This window comes from Cavia porcellus, unplaced genomic scaffold (genome assembly GCF_034190915.1).
Source record: "Cavia porcellus strain 051 isolate PalLab524CR breed Dunkin Hartley unplaced genomic scaffold, mCavPor4.1 scaffold_7, whole genome shotgun sequence".
Lineage (NCBI taxonomy): Eukaryota > Metazoa > Chordata > Mammalia > Rodentia > Caviidae > Cavia > Cavia porcellus.
The window spans coordinates 60524974-60543207 of NW_026947490.1; the positions used below are offsets into that span (position 1 = coordinate 60524974).

Below are 18234 nucleotides of genomic sequence, written 5' to 3' on the forward strand. Positions count from 1 at the left end.
TTAAAAATTCTGCAAGGAGCTGATGGGATTACACAGATTAAAGTCGGCCACCTGCCGAAGGTTTTTAAAGAATGCTACCCTGGAGACAAGAAAGAAGAGAAAGTACAGGCAGCCTAGGTACAGCTGGTTGTCAGAAATCATGTGTAAACAGTTTGTCTCTGAAGGGATGCCAATCATTCCTGGGAACAGATGAAATGAACTCCACGATTTAATATTTGGTCAAGCATGTGTTCCCTGTTGGAAGCTTCCCATGAATCCAGGAACTATATACTGATTGTTTTTGTAAAACATCATTTCTAAAAGGGATGAGGAAAGCCTCAGGAAAATGCATATTCAAAGAATTACTCTGTAAGAGAATCATTTGTAATTAGAATTCACAATTGAGTGTCTATGGTTTTGAACAGAGCAAATGCCAGCCTGGGGCAGGAAAAAAGAAACAACTCAGGTGGAATTTCATGGTTGGAGGTGCAAAATGAAAAGGAAGGAGAGGTGTTCTGCAATGAGCTGTGACTTGATAGTTCCACCAGAAGTTAGGGCCAAAGTATGGCATCCTTCTGTGCACTGAAGGCCATGTCCATTTTGCCTACCAAATGTAATCAGTGGACACCACTGCAAATTGTTTTCACATTTTGAAAATATTCATTTTACTAATTTCATGCATATCAGCCTGGGTCACATAATGGAAACAATGCACGTGCGTGACAACTGGCAAGCCACAGGAGCGCTAGCACAGATGTCACACTGAGCACATCATGTTATTCCTCTCCTAGCACTGCCTGGCATCCTTAACATAATGGGAATGGTGACTTACGTTCAACCACTGGAACCGTTCTTAACACATGGTTAGGTGCATCTATTCAACTACACGCTTGTGTAGCAAAAGACTCTCTTGGTGGGTGTGGCCACGCTGTTCTGTGTCCCTGTGATCAGGTGGGGTTGGACAGGAGGCTTTTTGGCAGAAAACACTGACCTCAGGCACGTACTGGGACATGCTGAGAAAGGTACCCTTTCTAAACAAGCGTGCTAGTTATGGATTAAAGCATATCACCTTGCGTGGTTTTCATAAAGCTCCCAGGATTTATAAAGAAATGCAACAAACTGATTTTTAATCTGTTTGAATACTTTTGGTAAAATATTTTAATTTAGATGACTCTTATATGAGAAACATAAATATTTGAAATGCAGACATTTTAAAGAAAGACAAGCAGATCAGCAGATGTTCATATAAATTCATCTGGAAAGCAGCAGTGGTCCCCACTAAGAGCACAGGACTCTTGCTTCACAGAAGTTGATTATTAGAGCTGAATTTCTGTATATACAAATGGAGGCCTAAAGTACCTCTACCTGCCTTCTTTTCCTTGTTACCTACTTCCTGGGTGACGCAGGGATGTCCAGACAGATACCCTATAAGATGCTTCCCTTGTTTGTCTCAATAAACAGGATTTCTCTATTTACTAGCAATTTATTTTATTGCAAATATATCAAATGAATAAGAGTACTGGTGATGTTTTTACATGGCACATAATTGTTAAGTAAATGAATTCTTTCATTTGGACATTTGAGATTTCTAAGTAAATAACAGCAACATTATGAATGCATGCAATATTTGGAAACATCTGTTAAAGCAAAAGGAATTATCAAATGTTGCTGATTGAGAGTAGCATGACTAACATGGATTTTAAAATTCCATTTAAATAACCAGGCAAATTATTGAGGATATATACTGTATCCTCATTGTATTAAAATTGGGAATGTAAACAAAAGCTTTTTTCTTTTCTCATGCTAAGTTCCACGTCCCTTCTGAAATGTAACTTTTTCATCAGCATTTCACATTTTGTATGGTTTTCTAACTTCTTTTCATTATTATTACTATTTCCAACTAGAAATTTGGTATTTCTTTTCCAGGTCTTCAAGTACAAGGCTCCGTCAAACTTCTTAGTCCTGCAGCTACCAGCCTGTTCCACTGCATTGGAGGCGAGAGGGGGGCTCTGTCTTTCTAATTTCCTCCAAGGGACAGCCTTAATGACTTTCTTCCGACAGCTGGATCCCTGGCAATGCTTTTTCACCTTCATTTTTCTGGGACATCTTCTGGCTTACAAAATGCTCAGAACTGAAGGTGATATTTGTCTTTTAAGGAAAGAAAAAAGACTGAGTATTGGCAGGACTTGAAGGTGTGAACTGTCATGACATACAAGCTCCTGCCTACAGACATTTCCCTAAAAGATGGGAGAGACATGAAAGATGCGCCGTCTGCACTTCGTCTTATCTCCCCTTGTGGGCTGCACCTCCCTGCAAGCCAGCAAGAAAGAACCACGGAACACAGGCCTCACTGGTGAAGTTTTGATATGAAATCTTCCTGTAATCTTCCCGGTGAAGCCAACCCAAACTATTATTTAATCTAAGGAAAAACCTTTTAATGGGGAAAAAATTGCTATGTGCTGCCTCGCATGATTATCAATAGTATTTAAAATGAATTCCAGCTATGCTCCATATATTTGTATTTTCATCTTAGGCAAGCTCAGGGAACTAGCTGATAGAGTACATTTATTTTTAATAGAATCATGGAATCTCAACTGCTTGAAAGGGCCCCAGAAGCTGTCTCTCCCATCCAATCACCCACCTGCTGAAGAATTTCATCGATAGCCCTCTCAGACTTGCTAAATTAAAAGAATAAAAGAGCTTACTTTTTTCTTTGCTAAATCCATAAAATGTAAGTTTAAAGCTTTAGAACTGTAAGAAAAAAATAAAACAGGTAGAATTAAGACATCATCCTCCCAAAGGCAGGTAATTAGAAGAATGTTGTCAATGCATTTTTAACCCCTTGAGGCAAAGACAACTGAGAAAAAGAATGCACACACCACTGGCACAAGTGCACATGTGATTATTCTGAGGCATAATATGTGCAATTAGTCTCAAATGCTTACTCTGTTCAATACTTGGAAACGTAAAAGCATAATGCATTTTATTACTATTGGGATTTATAGAGCATTTTAAAATTTGATCTACTTTCTTCTTTTTATTTGAACCTACAATTGAATGAGATTAGATGGCTATAAGGGAGGGGAGAGGTGATTGGAACAGGAAATAGTCTGTTTGCCCTAACACTTGCCTTTGTGTGTGCATGTGTGTGTGTACATGTGTGTGTGTGCATTGTGTGTACACATGTGTTTGTGTACATGTGTGTGTTCATGTGTGTGTGTATATTTCATTTCAGGCCTGCATTCTAAGCTGCTATGTTGATGTGAATTAAAATTGCCATTCTGATGTGAAGCTTTCAAGTGGTACCTTCATTAAATGAGAACTATATCCAGCCACAGAATCTCCATCTATCCCTGTACCTCTCTTGCATCTCTGGGAAAGTTGCTGTGAGTGTGCCAGAAGCTTCAAATGATGGGTCTTGCCACTTCTGAAGAACACACATTTCTTGCTCTGGAGTTTTCCAACTACAATATGAAAGTTATTTAAAGCTCGGGAGTGGGTGTGTTATATTACATGCCGTGTAAACGTGGCCACTGCTCCTAAATGTGAACATTTAATGCACTCTGTAAAAGGTACAATTATTACCACAGGGACAGAAATCAACAAACCCACCAAAGGAATTTCTTCAAACTGCTATCGTAAAATCTGAGCATGTTATGGATTTCATTAACATTTTACTCCCCAAGGATTCCCAATTGTATAATAACAGAAGTTCTTTAAATTTTAAATACCACAGACAGGAACAGCCTTTCACCCAAAACAGATGTGAAACCATCCACCTTCCCTTCTTATTGGTCCACAGATATGAAACTGGCTGGTAATTGATAGCTCATAATGTGTTGTTGTTTGGTTTACAGAAATGGAAACTTAATATTATTTTTCCCATGAAAAGATATGTTAATAAAGGGTAGACAGACTTTCCCACCACGGTTCCTTATTCTTGATTATATTTGAAGTTAAACAACAAGAACCACAATAAATCTTTGATTTACATACTGCACAAAAACTCCAGTGGGAAAACCAAAGTTTGACACACAGCATTCGCATGTGGAGGGGCTCATTTCAGTCCTAATTCGCCTCAATCTTGTTCACAACCGCTGCGATTTTATCCTTGTGTTTCCTTCCCTTCATCCCGTCCTTATCTCTACTCATTTTGAGTCCGGTTATGCAGTTGTCTGAAATAACATCTGTATTTATTTAGCTAATGACAGTTCGCTTTTAAAAGCTAAAAATAGTGAAGCTTAAAATAAATGAACAGGGAAGTTTATGATGCGATTTTCCTGCATACGGTAAACAAATGCATCTGTATTTTTGAACAACAAAAGGTCTACGGTTCTGTTCAAATAATAGCAACAAGTGGCTGAAAAGCAACAAAACACAGCCACGTTAAGTTGCTTTTTCATTCAAAGGACTAAGCAATTTGACTATTTAAAAATGAGTAAAGGACTTAAATATCTCCTACCACATTGATCTTCTTTTTTCTTTTTTTTTTTGAGCTAGGATCTTGCTGTGCAGTTCAGGCTGGCCTTGAGCTCACTTTGCAGCCCAGGCTGGTCTTGAACTTGCAACAATTCTCCTGTTTCAGCTTCCTGAGTGCTGGGGTCACAGGCATGAGCCACCACGCCTGGCTGAAACACTAATTTTCCAGTGGGAGTGAATCCAGTGGGAACAGTGGACATTATGTATGTAAAATTGGGAGGCACTTTTGGTAGCCCTAACAAATGGGAGTTAGCATACATATTGCTGGCTTCTATTGGGTACAGGCCACGAATGCTGGGAAACACCCTACAATGAAGGGGACAGACCCTATGACCAGGGATTGTCCACTCCTAAAGATGAGCATCTGCCAGGCCGCAGAAACACTCTACACATTGTCCAGTGGTTTGCTCACATTGCAGGTTCTGTAGTGATTTTTACTGTAATAGGTGTCAACTACCAAACAGCAACTAACTTAGGAGAGGCTGGCATTTAAACCTGCTTCCTGATTGTCCCACCTTTAAAAAGCACCCAAAGTGACTTTGTTAACAACTGAGTTAGAACCAGGGCATTAGAGAATCTAGTTCAAATTTAGCATTAGTTTGCTATGTGGTCTTGCAAATCACTTAACCTTGGAATCTGTATAAACTAAGAAACTTAGACAAAAGAAGGCTTATGTTTCCTTTTAGGAAGCTGAGATATGCTGGGAAAAAAAATGTTTTCCAAAATAAAATATGAATGCTGGTTCTAAATTCCATAGACACTGATATAGAATAAAAGAAAACTAAAACTGTATATAAAATGAAATGTTCATGCTACATGGGTAATTTATTTTATGTGTAACTCTAAACAGGTTCATTAATATTGTACTCAAATGTTACAAATGTTGACAGTATGTTGTCCAGTGGTTTGCTCACATTGCAGGTTCTGTAGTGATTTTTACTGTAATAGGTGTCAACTACCAAACAGCAACTAACTTAGGAGAGGCTGGCATTTAAACCTGCTTCCTGATTGTCCCACCTTTAAAAAGCACCCAAAGTGACTTTGTTAACAACTGAGTTAGAACCAGGGCATTAGAGAATCTAGTTCAAATTTAGCATTAGTTTGCTATGTGGTCTTGCAAATCACTTGCAACCCTACAGTATGTTGACATGCAATAAGTAAGATCATTAGATTTTTTAAAACAAAATAAATAGCCAACTTGCTTAAGATAGTTAAAAATCATCTTCGTAATTTCAGTACGCTACAAAAGTGATTAAGAATGTTCACAGAGTCACCTGTCACTCAGGCTTCTGCTTTCCCCAAATCAAATGCTCCTTTAAAAAAAAACCTTAAAAGCTCCGAATTTCATTCTTCCCTATATATTTCTTTCATAAGATGGTAATGTAAATACTAAGGTCTCAGAAGAAGCATTAGCAAAAATGGCTCAGGAGATGGATCTTTCTAGAATCCTGGTTTCTTGAGTGGAAACCCAGTCACAGGTGACAGATCTATGACATGTCAAGAGAAAGGATTTTTTTTTTTTCAAAGAAAATACAGAATCTAAGAAGTTAACACAGAATCAGGGTACGACAACCTAAGACTCACCTTGGGGCATTTTGTGAAACAAATTATGTACTTTCCAGATAAATGTTTTTGCTAAAACAGCAGGTGACCATGTTATTATTAGCTGCAATAAACACACACACACACACACACACACACACACACACACACACACAGACACACACACACCTGGGAATACACATTTGATTGAACAGCTGTATTTTCCCTAAATTTGCCAAAATTATATTTTATATCACTCCACATTTGGGTAACCCAGTGAGCTATTTTTGTCAGTTCTGTAGTTACAGATTTATAAAGTATCATTTTATTGTAATTTCAGCAATTTGCTAATGATCTGAATGAGTTAATGCACCCTCAAAAGTGTCTGGTTTATAAACATGGAGTGTTTACAATCAGTGTAACCTGACTCTATATATGTTCTGGATTAGTAGATTTAGCAGATGGAACTGATTTTGAATACAGCATTTCGGAGTCTAACCCTGCCAGAAATGGGCAATTTTGTGAAAAAATCAAAGCTTCTCAAATGATATCTTTCCCACATTAGACACATTAATATTAGAAAACAAATTATTAATCTAGAAAGAGTAGAAAGAAAATACTATATGAAACTCATTAAAATAAATGACATTGTATAGCTTTAAGATAAGTTGCTTTCTACTTTCATTTTATGAGGTACTCTGAAGATTAAAAACAAGATTTCAAGTGGAAAAATTTATTCTAATCCAATAAGCAAGCACTCTCTTTCTCACCTAAAATATGATAAAAATGCACAACAATATTGTTACACATGTTATGAGAATCTCACTTCATTTGGCACCAAAGGAAGTCAAGCCTGATTCTCCTTAGCCCTTGAAATCAAGTCCACGCTTTTAAATTATCTTTGTTCTCCAATCTCAACAAATCCTGACAATTGCAATCTTCTACTGTGACATAGCCGCCTTTGTCTGTTGCCGGTATCATGGACCCTCAGCTTGGGGTGGGGACATTAAGGAAATAACCAGGAGCCCCCCACCAAGGACAGACCTTGTGTTGAGGGCCCAAGAGTCTCCTCTGTGACCCACAAGATCTAGGTTAGAGCCAGGCATGAAGGTGCACAACTATAATCCCAGCATTTGGGAGGCTGAGGCAGAAGGATCGTAGCATGTTCGAGACCAGCCTGAACTGCACAGTAAGACCCTGTCTCAAAAAGACCAAAGCAAAGCAAAGCAAAGCAAAACAAAACCATAACAAAAAAAAAAAATCTATCTAGGCTCTTCATCATCTTTTCCCCAATAGCAGGAGAGTATCTCTTCAGCACACCTCGGTCACAGAGCAGGCAGTAAGAAGCCCAGATACAATGGCCAAGAGCTTCACCACGGCTCCGTGCTGGATCCAACCACGAGAGGTGATCCCATAATTGGCTTTAGTCTGGACTTCTCACTTAGGGCCCTGGCCTTGCTCCCAGAGCACGAGAGAGGACGTCCACATCAAACGTGTGGCACTGAGATTTCCCATGAGTCACACCTTTTCTCCAAGACGGGACTTTGGTGAACCATTGTAATCTCTTTGGCTCTCCACTGTCACCAGGGTAAGAATCTCTGGTCTACTTATTTTACCTTCTAAAGCTCAAAATTTTTGTAAAAAATGGTGCCTTTACAGAGAAAAGTGTTGAAAACATTAAATTGTACTGTGATGACACACCTCACAAATAATTTTGAAATCCATGTGACATGCTAAAGTCTACTTGGATTGACCAGTCTCGATGTTGAGTCTCTATGGAGGGTAGTTCCTTTCTTTGACAATATTTTTGCAAGGAGGGTATCATGGGGTGTGTTTCCTTCAGTTTCACCTGTCTCTCTACGCCCCTCAGGGATTCTGTTACTGCATTCAAAGTTCCTTCAGGGAGAAAATACAGAAGATTTTAATATATATCAGGTAAAAGGAAAACATGGGAACAAGTTTCCTCCAATGGTTAGCTTTAGTCCCTTACTTCTGAAACTTTCCTTCTCTTCGGACCTCAGAATGAACATCTGTACTAGAAAGAGCAGTGGACAAAGAAGATGTGTTTGCTTCAGTGGCCCTGCCGTGTTTTCTTACAGCTACAGATGTTTTTCCGGGCATGTTTCTCTATTCTCTGTGAATACTCCACAACAGGGCTGATTTACCTAACTAAATAGGATGTGGCTTAGAACAGTCAGCAGCTTTCTGTTCCTTTGGAGTAAGTGGAAACATAAATAATCTAGTATCAATTTTTTTTTCCCACAAAAGAACAATGCCTTCAAATTTAGAGAAGAGTGGGATTTCAGCCTGAGTGGGTTGGTCAAATAATTCTATTTCTAAAGTCACTGGACAGTGTGATAATTGATTAGTCACTGGTGCCACTTTTATTTCTCCAGATCAACAAAGTTCATATCCCACCCAGGCATTGTGTCTCTTACCTTTTTTTTCGGTCTCCTGGCATTTTAATCAGTGAAAAGTCACAGTTGTTTTGAGGAAAGTGCTCCCAAGAGCTTTAATTAAAGCTGGAAGGATAAATCTGTTTACAGTGTGGTGAACACCATCATTAATAAAACATTGGAATAATTAACGAATTAAATTTGGCTTTGTGTGAGAGTGGCTACATTTGGGATCTATGAGGACACATCTTCCCTAACAGATTTAGTATTCATGCACTTTGTAAGAGAAGAAAAGAAAATTGGAGTTTGAATTTCACTTAGATTCATAGATCAGAGCCTGCTAAAAACTTGAAGGGACTTAAAGCTACATTATCTTATTTGATAGGAAAGGAAGCTCAATTTCAATGAGTTTAATGTGTGAGCTCTAATGACGCCCTTGTAAGAATTTTTTATTGCACCGCACATATAGAGTCTTTTCTCTGATTCATAAACTAGAAATAAAGGAAGAACAGATTAAATTATAATAAGATAAGCAGTTTGAGAACACAGACTATAGAATGGAATACTCGGGGGAAAAAAAGGAGCAAATTTTACAGTGTGATTAACTCTGTTCACTGACAATTGAGAGTTTTTAGATGCTTGGACTATTAAGTGGCCTTCTGAGCAGGATGTGGCTGTGTGCAACCTTCAGATTGGGACTTCCCTTCTGTTTCTTCTGACCAAAGGGCTCCTTGACTTGTTTTTAAGCTTCCTGGCAGACAGCGGATCTCACAGGAAGCGTTGGTGTGGACGTTTGCATCCACCACTAATGATGCATTGTTTTTTTATGTCACTCAGTAATTTCCTAGGAAAACAATGCAAACCAAGGACTGTTCCTGTCTTGAAGGAAAGTCAGCTTCCAAAGTTGCCTTATTAATGTAGCATATGGAAGTATTTGTCCTTGCTGTTGCTACAGCAACATGTTTTGTGGGGGTAGGGTTCATGCAAAATGGGGAAAAGCTGAAAAAGAAAACAAATATCATCTGCAAACCTACGTGCATAAAAATAGCCATGGGCATGCACTGAGGTTCCTATGATTACAGGTAGGTGCCTTTTGTCCTCAGCCTCAGTTACGCTGCGCTTGTAGGTTAATTTCTAAAACATTTATCCAGTGAAAACAACCAGACAAGCACTTCCAAAGAACTTCAGCAAAGCTGGACACACATGACGTCTTTCATAACTAGGTGGTCAGTGGATGAAAATGGTCCCCACCATTCACAGAGACACTGTATGTAAATGAGCCCCCCACCCCAGCTCCGAGGGTGGAAAAGGTATTTGACCTCCAGGTGAGCAGAAATTAAGCTTTGGTGACAGTCAACTTTCAGAGGCTGAGGAGCAAGATCCCTGAATCCCAGATTGACCAACAGTCAGCACCCACCCCATCCCAGTGTGAACCTCCTCAGCTCAAGGAATGGTGGGGAGGGAAGGGCTTGGGGTTTATAAGATAGATTTGAATTTACAAATTTGATAATGAATCATAAAGACACTGTACACTGGAAGGTAACAGAGCAGATCCTGGATTACAACAGACCTTGCTTCAAAGTCTGGTTATTGAGACCTTGATTGAGCATTTTGAAATTTCTTTCAAACCCAGTATTTCATTTTTAAAATGGAGATAATTGTACCTCCTTCCCAGGATTGTGGCAAGGCTTAAATAAAAATAGGAAGCCGGGTGTAGTGGTGCACACCTGAAATCATACACCTGAAATCCCAGCACTTGGGAGGCTGAGGCATGAGAATCACTGTGAGCTTGAAGCCAGCCAGGGGTATGTAGTGTGTTTGGGGGCCAGCCTAAATTACCTAGGTAGATCCTGTCTCAAAAAAAAAATCATATATATATATAGTATAGGTTGCACTATCTGATATACACTCCACAAATGGTTTATGAATTGCATAATCATCATTCATGATGCTCATGATGATATCTGGCCCTCTTCCAGATGTGGTAATACTGGAAGTTGAGTGTGCCTGTGGGGGAAGCTACTATATGTGCTCTTCCTCATTCTGCCTTGGTGACAGCATCACTTTCTCAGCCTGGGTGCAGTGTGAGACCATGTAGAGCAGATCTCCAGTTGGTCCAGTGATGGAATAGCATGAAAAATAATCAATACTCTTCCTTGGGTGGGGCGTGGTGTGGACTATCTTGATTCTCCTTATCATGTCATTCCTTGACAGAAAGGGTTGGATGATGTGAGATTTTTTTCCTGCAGAAATTTCAAATTGCACCTAACCCTAAGAATGATATAAAATCCTGTCCCGCTGACAAATGCTTTGTGAAAGCCCATTTAGTCTCCAAGTTCTCCAGACACAGAATTGCTTTGCCTAGAAGAATTGCTATCATTGCAATTTCAGAACTCTTGCAAGACCACTGGCCCTACATCATTGAGTGCTCTCTGCATTACCAAGAATAGGACTACATTACCATGCAAACATGCTTAGCACTGCAGAATGTAAGCTTTTCTCGAGAGGCACATCTGTCAATCCTACTGAACTGCTTGTTGGTTTGGGGATGAGGAAAAACAAGTTACCAAGAGCTATTTTGACACGGGCAAACTCATTTCATTTCTGGCTTAATCTAGAGCTAGATCTAGCAATCCCAAGGTGAAAGTCTCATCTTTTCTCACCCTCTCCACATTTCTCACTGTTATCATTTAGAGGTTAGCATGAGTTCAGTCTCCTGTAATAGGCTATTTCACTTTAAGTGTATGTTAAACTAATATTGACCTTTCCAAAGTAAAACAAAATCTGGTATTTGTGCTCAAATGACTGAGACAGCAATAGATGTGGAAAGGAGAGAATAAATCATTGTGGGTTTTTTCTTGCTTAGAAACTCTCCCCAAGAATGAGTCATTTTTATATTTCTGGCAATAGATGGAAGGCAGTTTGTACCTACTCTCCTGAAAAGGAAACTTGGATCTTTTAGCAAATAACCATTTGGCTAATTTATCTGCAGTCTCACCCGACTATTCAGATATATTTATTTCATTTAGCAATAGGTGCAAAGCTCAGGAAGGTGTGCATCCAAGCCTTAGGTACAAACATCTGAACATCAAAAGTGGGCAGGAATGAGCTTTGGGAATGGTGCTGGGGTGAGGAGGGCATGAGACCATTAGAAAGTTGTGGGTGACAGTGCAGAGGCTGGAGAAAATAAGCAGGAATAATCTGTTGTACAGCTACGGGAGGAAGGGGATGTCAGAGTCAAGTAAGAAAAACAGAAGCACCATCCCTAATGAGGACACAAATGTGTAAGGACACAGCTGACAGAGGCCAGAACTCTCCACTAAACCCTTTCCTGGGTATGCATTGTGTGGACCTGTATGGGAAACACATCCCAAGCCTTTCTTTCCCATTTTCTGACCCAAACACACTTTACTTGGAAATGATGATATCATGCATGTCTGCACACAGGATTCATGGATTTCATCAAGGAAGCTGGAGTATATCAAAGTAGGAAGCATATGTTTAGGAATGTATAGTTGTTGGGAAGATCTGATCTTTTAGTCATTATCAAAGTGAGCCATCTGTCTTCCAGTTCTTTGAAGAGTGGCGCACAAGGGCCTGAGAAGACAGGGGATGTTCAGGCGGGGCTGCCTGAGCTGCTTTCCTTGGCTGCACAGTGAGGGACTGTGCTTTAAGGATTATATTCAGCACTCTTCTTAGCTAAAGGCAGTTTTCACAGTTCTGTTCTATACATCAGCCTTTCCCGATGACTCAAATCTCTTTTACCTCTAAAGAAGCCAGGTCTTGTGCTACTTACCTGTATCCACTCTCGGTAGGAATCTTCCCCAGGGGTCCAGCCATTCTCAGGGTAGTTCAGGCGAGAGCGCTCTGCAGACCAGCTGTTGCTGTACTGGGAAGAGACCTTGATCTTGTCGGAATGAATCTCTCCTGATTCCATGCCCAGAGGTTCCATACACTTGAAATCTGGCGGGAAAAATGAGGCTTGGATTATTGAAACACGGGAACCCAAGAGATGCCTTTCTTCCAAGCCTGGCAAACTGAGGAGTTCATCCATTCAAAGTTTTATGAAAGAAGTCAGCAAGGGACTTGTGAAATGTGGCACTGATACTTGTGTTTTCCTGGTATTATTTGAAAATCAGGCTGTGATTGTCATATAGTGACTAATAATTTTCCCCAGTAGGCCTAGGTTGAGAAAAATACTATTAGAAATTAGGAAGTGATGGAAATTCTGGTTTATCTCCAAGGATGAGTGACTCCTTGTGTGATGAGTATACAAAAAAAATTGTAGTTAAATAAAGTTTCAGTATTGAGTTATTTCTCTAATATTTAATAACACTGAAAGAGAGTCTGTGTCTACTCACAATTCATGTCTACTTTACACCCAGACTGGTCACAGTTATTAACATCTTTAATCTAGTTTATTAAAACACAGAATATTCATCAGGGCTAAGTTGCAGTGTCACATGGCCCAAAGAGCACCACAGTTTTATAGCACAGGACACAATGCTCACAATGATGACCATGAATCACCAAAACCTGCACAGTACTCCATGGGCCCAGTACAGTGGGGCTGGTGATAGTGAGAGGTGAATAATAATCAATTTTAGGAAAATGTTAATCCAAAGTGAAGCAAAAGCTACAGGAGTTAAAGGGAAGAGCCTTAACTATCCAGAAAATCTCAGTGCTACAGTTGGGATCTTACGTGCCCCACTAAGGTTCGCCTATTAAAGGTCTGCTCCCTAGGGTGGCATTGTTGGGATACTAGGACCCTTCGGGGTGGGGCTTAGTGAGAGGTCTTTAGGTTCCTGGGAACGTGTCTTGGGAAGGAGACCCCGGGTCACCAGTTTCATTTCCTCTCTTGCACTTTCTGGCCATGGGGTGAGCCATGACCTGGAGGGTCAAAGTAACTGTACCAAGTGATCAGTCTGATGCTTCCCAAACTGTCAGCCAAAACAAACTTTCTATCTTTTAAGTTGATTGTCTCGGGTATTTATTATAGCAATAGAAAGCAAACACACTTAGCTAGTCAAAATTTCATATTTTTCTGAATTTCGTTTTAACAGATGAAGTTTTGTGACAAAAGGTTTTGTTTCATTGGTTTCATACTTTAAGCTCAGGCTTGTTTTTTGTAATAGAAACATCATTGACAGGCACCAAAATTACAAAAATTAATTAGTCAAAGTAGCATTTTACTGTTAGCCATCTTACTTCCTGGTGAGCTCTGATAGAGGAGGGTGCTAGCATCTCTAGGATGGATCCCCAAGTACCCTGTGTCCTGCCATAAGTCCCCACACAACCTGGCAGCTAGAACTGATATGAAACACACAAATGCATGCGTATTCTTTATCATTTTAGGCTTTTTCTTCAGCTCTTAAAAGAGCTGGAAGCCACTCGACTTTGAGAAAGGGGTTGAGTTGGTTGAGTATTTTAATAGGTTATAAAAATCCATTACTCTTTGTGTCTGATGGAAAGGTATTAACACAAAATGAAACATGCTTCTTTTCATGAATATCCACTTTCACTCAGGTAAGAAAGGAAAACAGAATGGCTTCCCCCAGGCTTCTCCACAACCAAGGCACGCACACTGTCCATTTGTGCGACGGCTCTGCCCGTAGGCTGCTTTTATGATTCTCTGCCTGTTATGCATTGAGGGTGTCAGGGAGGGCTCAGGGCCCTATTTCATTGTTTTGAGGCAGTGTGCTGCTATTTCCACTTCCTTCAGTGATTTCAGAGTCTCAGCCACAGTTTTAGGAAGAAAGCACACCAAATCGTTTTTTCTGTTGCTATTCATTACAAAAAGAAATTTAAAAGCAAAAAACACTCCACATCCCACTTCACAAAAACATTTCTTTAGTGTCGCATGTGGCTGCAGGTGTGTGAAATGGAGTAACAGGAGTATTTATCACAGGACTTCGCGAGATGAGCAACACTGACCTTCTGAGACACTGCTATGCAAGATGCTGTAGTTGGCTGAGAAGCCTTCTTTGGCTATTGCACTGTCGGTGTAGAAAACCATGGAGAGAATGCCTGATGAAGAACGGATTTGACCTGGTATTTTCTGTCCACAGAAACGTCCGATGTACGGGCCAACTGGAAAGGCAAATGCACAGGGAATGTCAAAATGTCTTTTCTTCTAGAGCAGATGCAAAAATAACCATTTACAAGCGTGGGTCCCAGCAGAACCCAGAAGTCTATTCTAACCCAAAGCAAGGCTTCCTTAGTTAATTGGTTTGCAATGAACATATTGGATGGAGTTGTGGAGAGGATTTTAAAGTGTACTCAGAAGGGCAGTAACAGGCATAGCCGTGATCCCCAGCGAGCAGGGTTGTTTTCAGAACAGAATCGAAATGCTTGCTTCAATTGTGAAGAATGAGGTTTGGGTCGTCAAGTGGCATCTTAGCTCTCATCTCCTGAGCCACACTTCTCATACAGCCCAGTGCTGAAAGACTGCAGCCTGGCAGGTCCCCGAGGTCCCTAAGTTGCCTCTCCTCACTTCTCCTGCTCCTATAAGGGATTAGGGGGAGCCCTGAGTCCTGGGAAGAGCACCAGGAAAGAAGTCTGTTCCAGAGCTGTGTAACCCCAACTTCCTTCCTTGTTTAGTCTTTCAGTCCCTGAATTCTGAATAAGATGAACATCAGAGCTTGCGACAAAGGGCAAGGTCTCATGTTCTACTCAGGACTGTTTCTGACACCTAGTGAATAGCATAGGTCTAACAATAGAAAATGTACAGACTGCTGATGCCAATGACTTCTACATAATGGTACATTACAAACAAAATGAACAGCAAATGCATTTTCCTGACCTCTGTCTCAGGTTTTCTCTTCCAATACATTGCATTATATCCTGTGACCAAGAAAATGGCCCAAGGCAGATGCTTGACTGTGCACGACAGGAGAAAAGGATACTCAAGGCAGCGAGAGATCAAGAACACTGACTAGTTTGTAGTGAAGTCAAATTGTTTTTTGTCTTAAACTGGCCACACCTTTGTTGAAGTCCTTTAGACAAATGTTGGCAATGAGCCATTGTAAGCCGCCTTTCGAATATCTCTCCAGATCAGAGAGAGATAGAGAGAGAGGGAGGGAGAGAGAGAGAGAGAGAGAGAGAGACAGAGAGAGAGAGACAGAGAGAGACAGAGACAGAGACAGAGAAAGATAGAGTGGGAGGTTCCTTTTTCTCTCATTTTTGGTTTCTTTCTTTCTTTTTTTTTTCATTGCACATATGGTAAAAATGTGCCAGATGGTTTGGAGTTAGAAGGACAGTCTGGTGGTGTGGACTGTTTTCCTCTACCCCAGATCCACGGGTTCATGCCTTTCAAATAAGAGTTATCACTTCATTGAAGGCAGACAGTGGGCGGACCTTTCCCTGGGGGGACAGTCCTTCAGGGGGGATGAGATGCTCCAAGTCCTGTGTGTGGCACTTGAAAGCACAAGGCTGCTGATGAGGACAAGAAGATATTTCTAGAGCGACTGCAGATAGGAAGCCCACACACAAGCTGAGTGCTCTCTAGGCAGATAATCGGAGCACCTTACTTCTTAGAGTGTGTAGATCTTTGGCAAAATGAGGTACTTCAAATACCTGATAAAGTCTATGCATTCAAAGTGATTAATCTGAGTGAAATTCAAACCTTGCTCTCTTGAAACCAAAGGCTGTGTGTGAAGACCAGTTTATCATGAAGAAAACAAGGGGGCTGCCAAAGTGAGGGAAATCAATGTGGATTATCTAGGAAAATCATATTATCACATTAGGACCAGACAATGTCGTTAAATTAGACTTTCCAGTCATCAAAAACCAACCACCCCCAGAAGATGAAGCTCTTCACTGATTCTTGCTTCTCTTTAGCTTAAGCTGACCTCAGACTCTTCCAGAAGGGCTAGTTCTTTTCCAGATTCCCTTCATTCTCGATGCGGCCCTATCACTAATTCAGCATTTTTTTTCTTTCCCACAGAACTCTATTTGCGCATACCCTATGCATGAAAAGATCTTGTTAGAGCCAAAAACTTAGGTCTTTCCTTTCCTAAAAGGAAAAGGCAAGAGTATCCCATTTCTGGTCTGCAGTTACAATGCAGAAGCTGGAAGTCCATTCATAGACCCGCATGTCCCCCTCATTTAAATTCCATTTGTGTGCTTTCAGAATCTCCCCTTTAGATTGTGGGCAAACTTTTACAGCCTGAAGCCTGGGGCTTGCTCTCTGGTCACTGCAGCCGCTGACCTTCCCAAGAATGTACACTGGCTAGGAGAGCTGCCCCTGCTGGCGGCTGGTCCTCCCCCTCCCTGGCCACCCAATTCCCCTGGGGAGGGTGGACGGGGGGAGTCTCTTTGAAAAAGGAAACAGAAGAGAACTTGTCTAATGCAGACTCATAATTTAGAGAGTCTCCATGACTCACGGGTTTATAATGTTTAAGACATGCTGGGTAAATCTGCCTTCTGTCCTTTAGAACATGCCCCCGGTCAGCGGCTTGCAGCTCTCTTTAGGAGCCCTTAAGATACGAGAATGAAAGGTTTCGGAGACATAATACAAAGAGGCATTGAATTTTCCTGAACAACAGCGAGACCTCAGCCTAGCAAGCTAATGCAATATTGATCTGAACCAGAGTGGGTGAAGCACTCTTGTCTGTCTCCTGTGTGTGCTCATTTGTGTATTTACATGAATACAGCTATTGGATTTCCTCTTTTTGTTATTACAGACCCAAAGGCCAAAGAGATGAATGAACACCATCACAAAACCCACAAATATAATTCAAAAATTGAACTACTGAGGAATTTAAGTAAGCAAGATATGCCAGGCTATCTTTTGGGGCAGAACAGGTCTGTAATGATTGGATCTAGTCAGGTGTAAAGTAACATAGCATCTGTGCTGTTTAAAAAGATATACCTGCCACAGGGAACGGCCACAATACAGTTTGGTGTATTTTTCCATTAATCAGTCCTGTAATTACAACTATACCTCACAATCTAGACAATCTGGTTTTCTACTACCTTTTGATGTGAAAAAAAGCGCAACAATACAGTAATCAAAGATTGACATAGAGAATGAAGTATTGTGAATATTTAAAAAAGATAATCATTTGAAAGGTAAGAGAGCATCAATGCTTTCTTAAATTAACAAATCTTTTGGTGCAAAAATCTCGAATAATACAAATAAACTTTGGTACTTAGCTCCCTGCTCCCAAATGGCACATTTGTGTCTGTCTTTTTGGTTTTAGAAAGTTGATTCCAATGTAAAGATAAATTTTTAAAACTCCACCCATTTGAGATTTTATAAGACTTGTTCCCCAGGTGACCGATAATGTTGGGGATGTAGGTACCAACAGCAGATCCAGTCTCTTCTCCTGGGTGCATTTGTGCCCGATGATGAGAACCATTCGTTTACACCCAGCTCCATCCTCCAGCACGGACACTTGTGGTGTCTACCATGTCTCAAACTTGGTGCACTTTTGCTCTGAACTATGTGCAAAGTTTCAGGTCCAACAGGGTTACTACTTTCAAATCCACAGAACTTCAAAGAGAGTGAAAGGTAAAGATGTGTGATTCACAATCTGCATACGCTGAATTTTGAGTTTTGGAATAAACTGCTTCTCTACAAAGTTAATATGAATCAGTGGATGGCTTTCAATTACTTAGTCATTTAATTCAATGTTTATGATAAAATGCAACACAAAATTACTTAATGGTTAAAAAGCCTTCCGTGCCTTCTGCTTGTTGTTTTTGGAAAGGATATCAAAGACTAAAAGCAATTTTGTTGGCAGAGGAACTGGATGTGTTGGATTATTATGACAAAAATGTTTCTAGTGCCACTGACAGAAAACTTGGGAAGACTCAGATACTCATTTCAACTAAA

General features: G+C 40.4%; 1 protein-coding gene across 7 annotated transcripts in view; it reads right to left on the reverse strand.

Annotated features, from left to right (window-relative positions):
- Positions 1-18234, reverse strand: part of Nrp1 (neuropilin 1) — a 136806-nt gene that overhangs the window by 56433 nt on the left and 62139 nt on the right. For all 7 annotated transcript variants that reach the window (XM_063253669.1, XM_005003200.4, XM_005003199.4 and 4 more), the window contains exons 5-6: positions 14331-14486; positions 12193-12359 (exon numbers count right to left, since the gene is read on the reverse strand). In XM_063253669.1, the coding sequence (XP_063109739.1) occupies positions 12193-12359; positions 14331-14486 (323 nt within the window). The remainder of the gene's footprint in view (positions 1-12192; positions 12360-14330; positions 14487-18234) is intronic.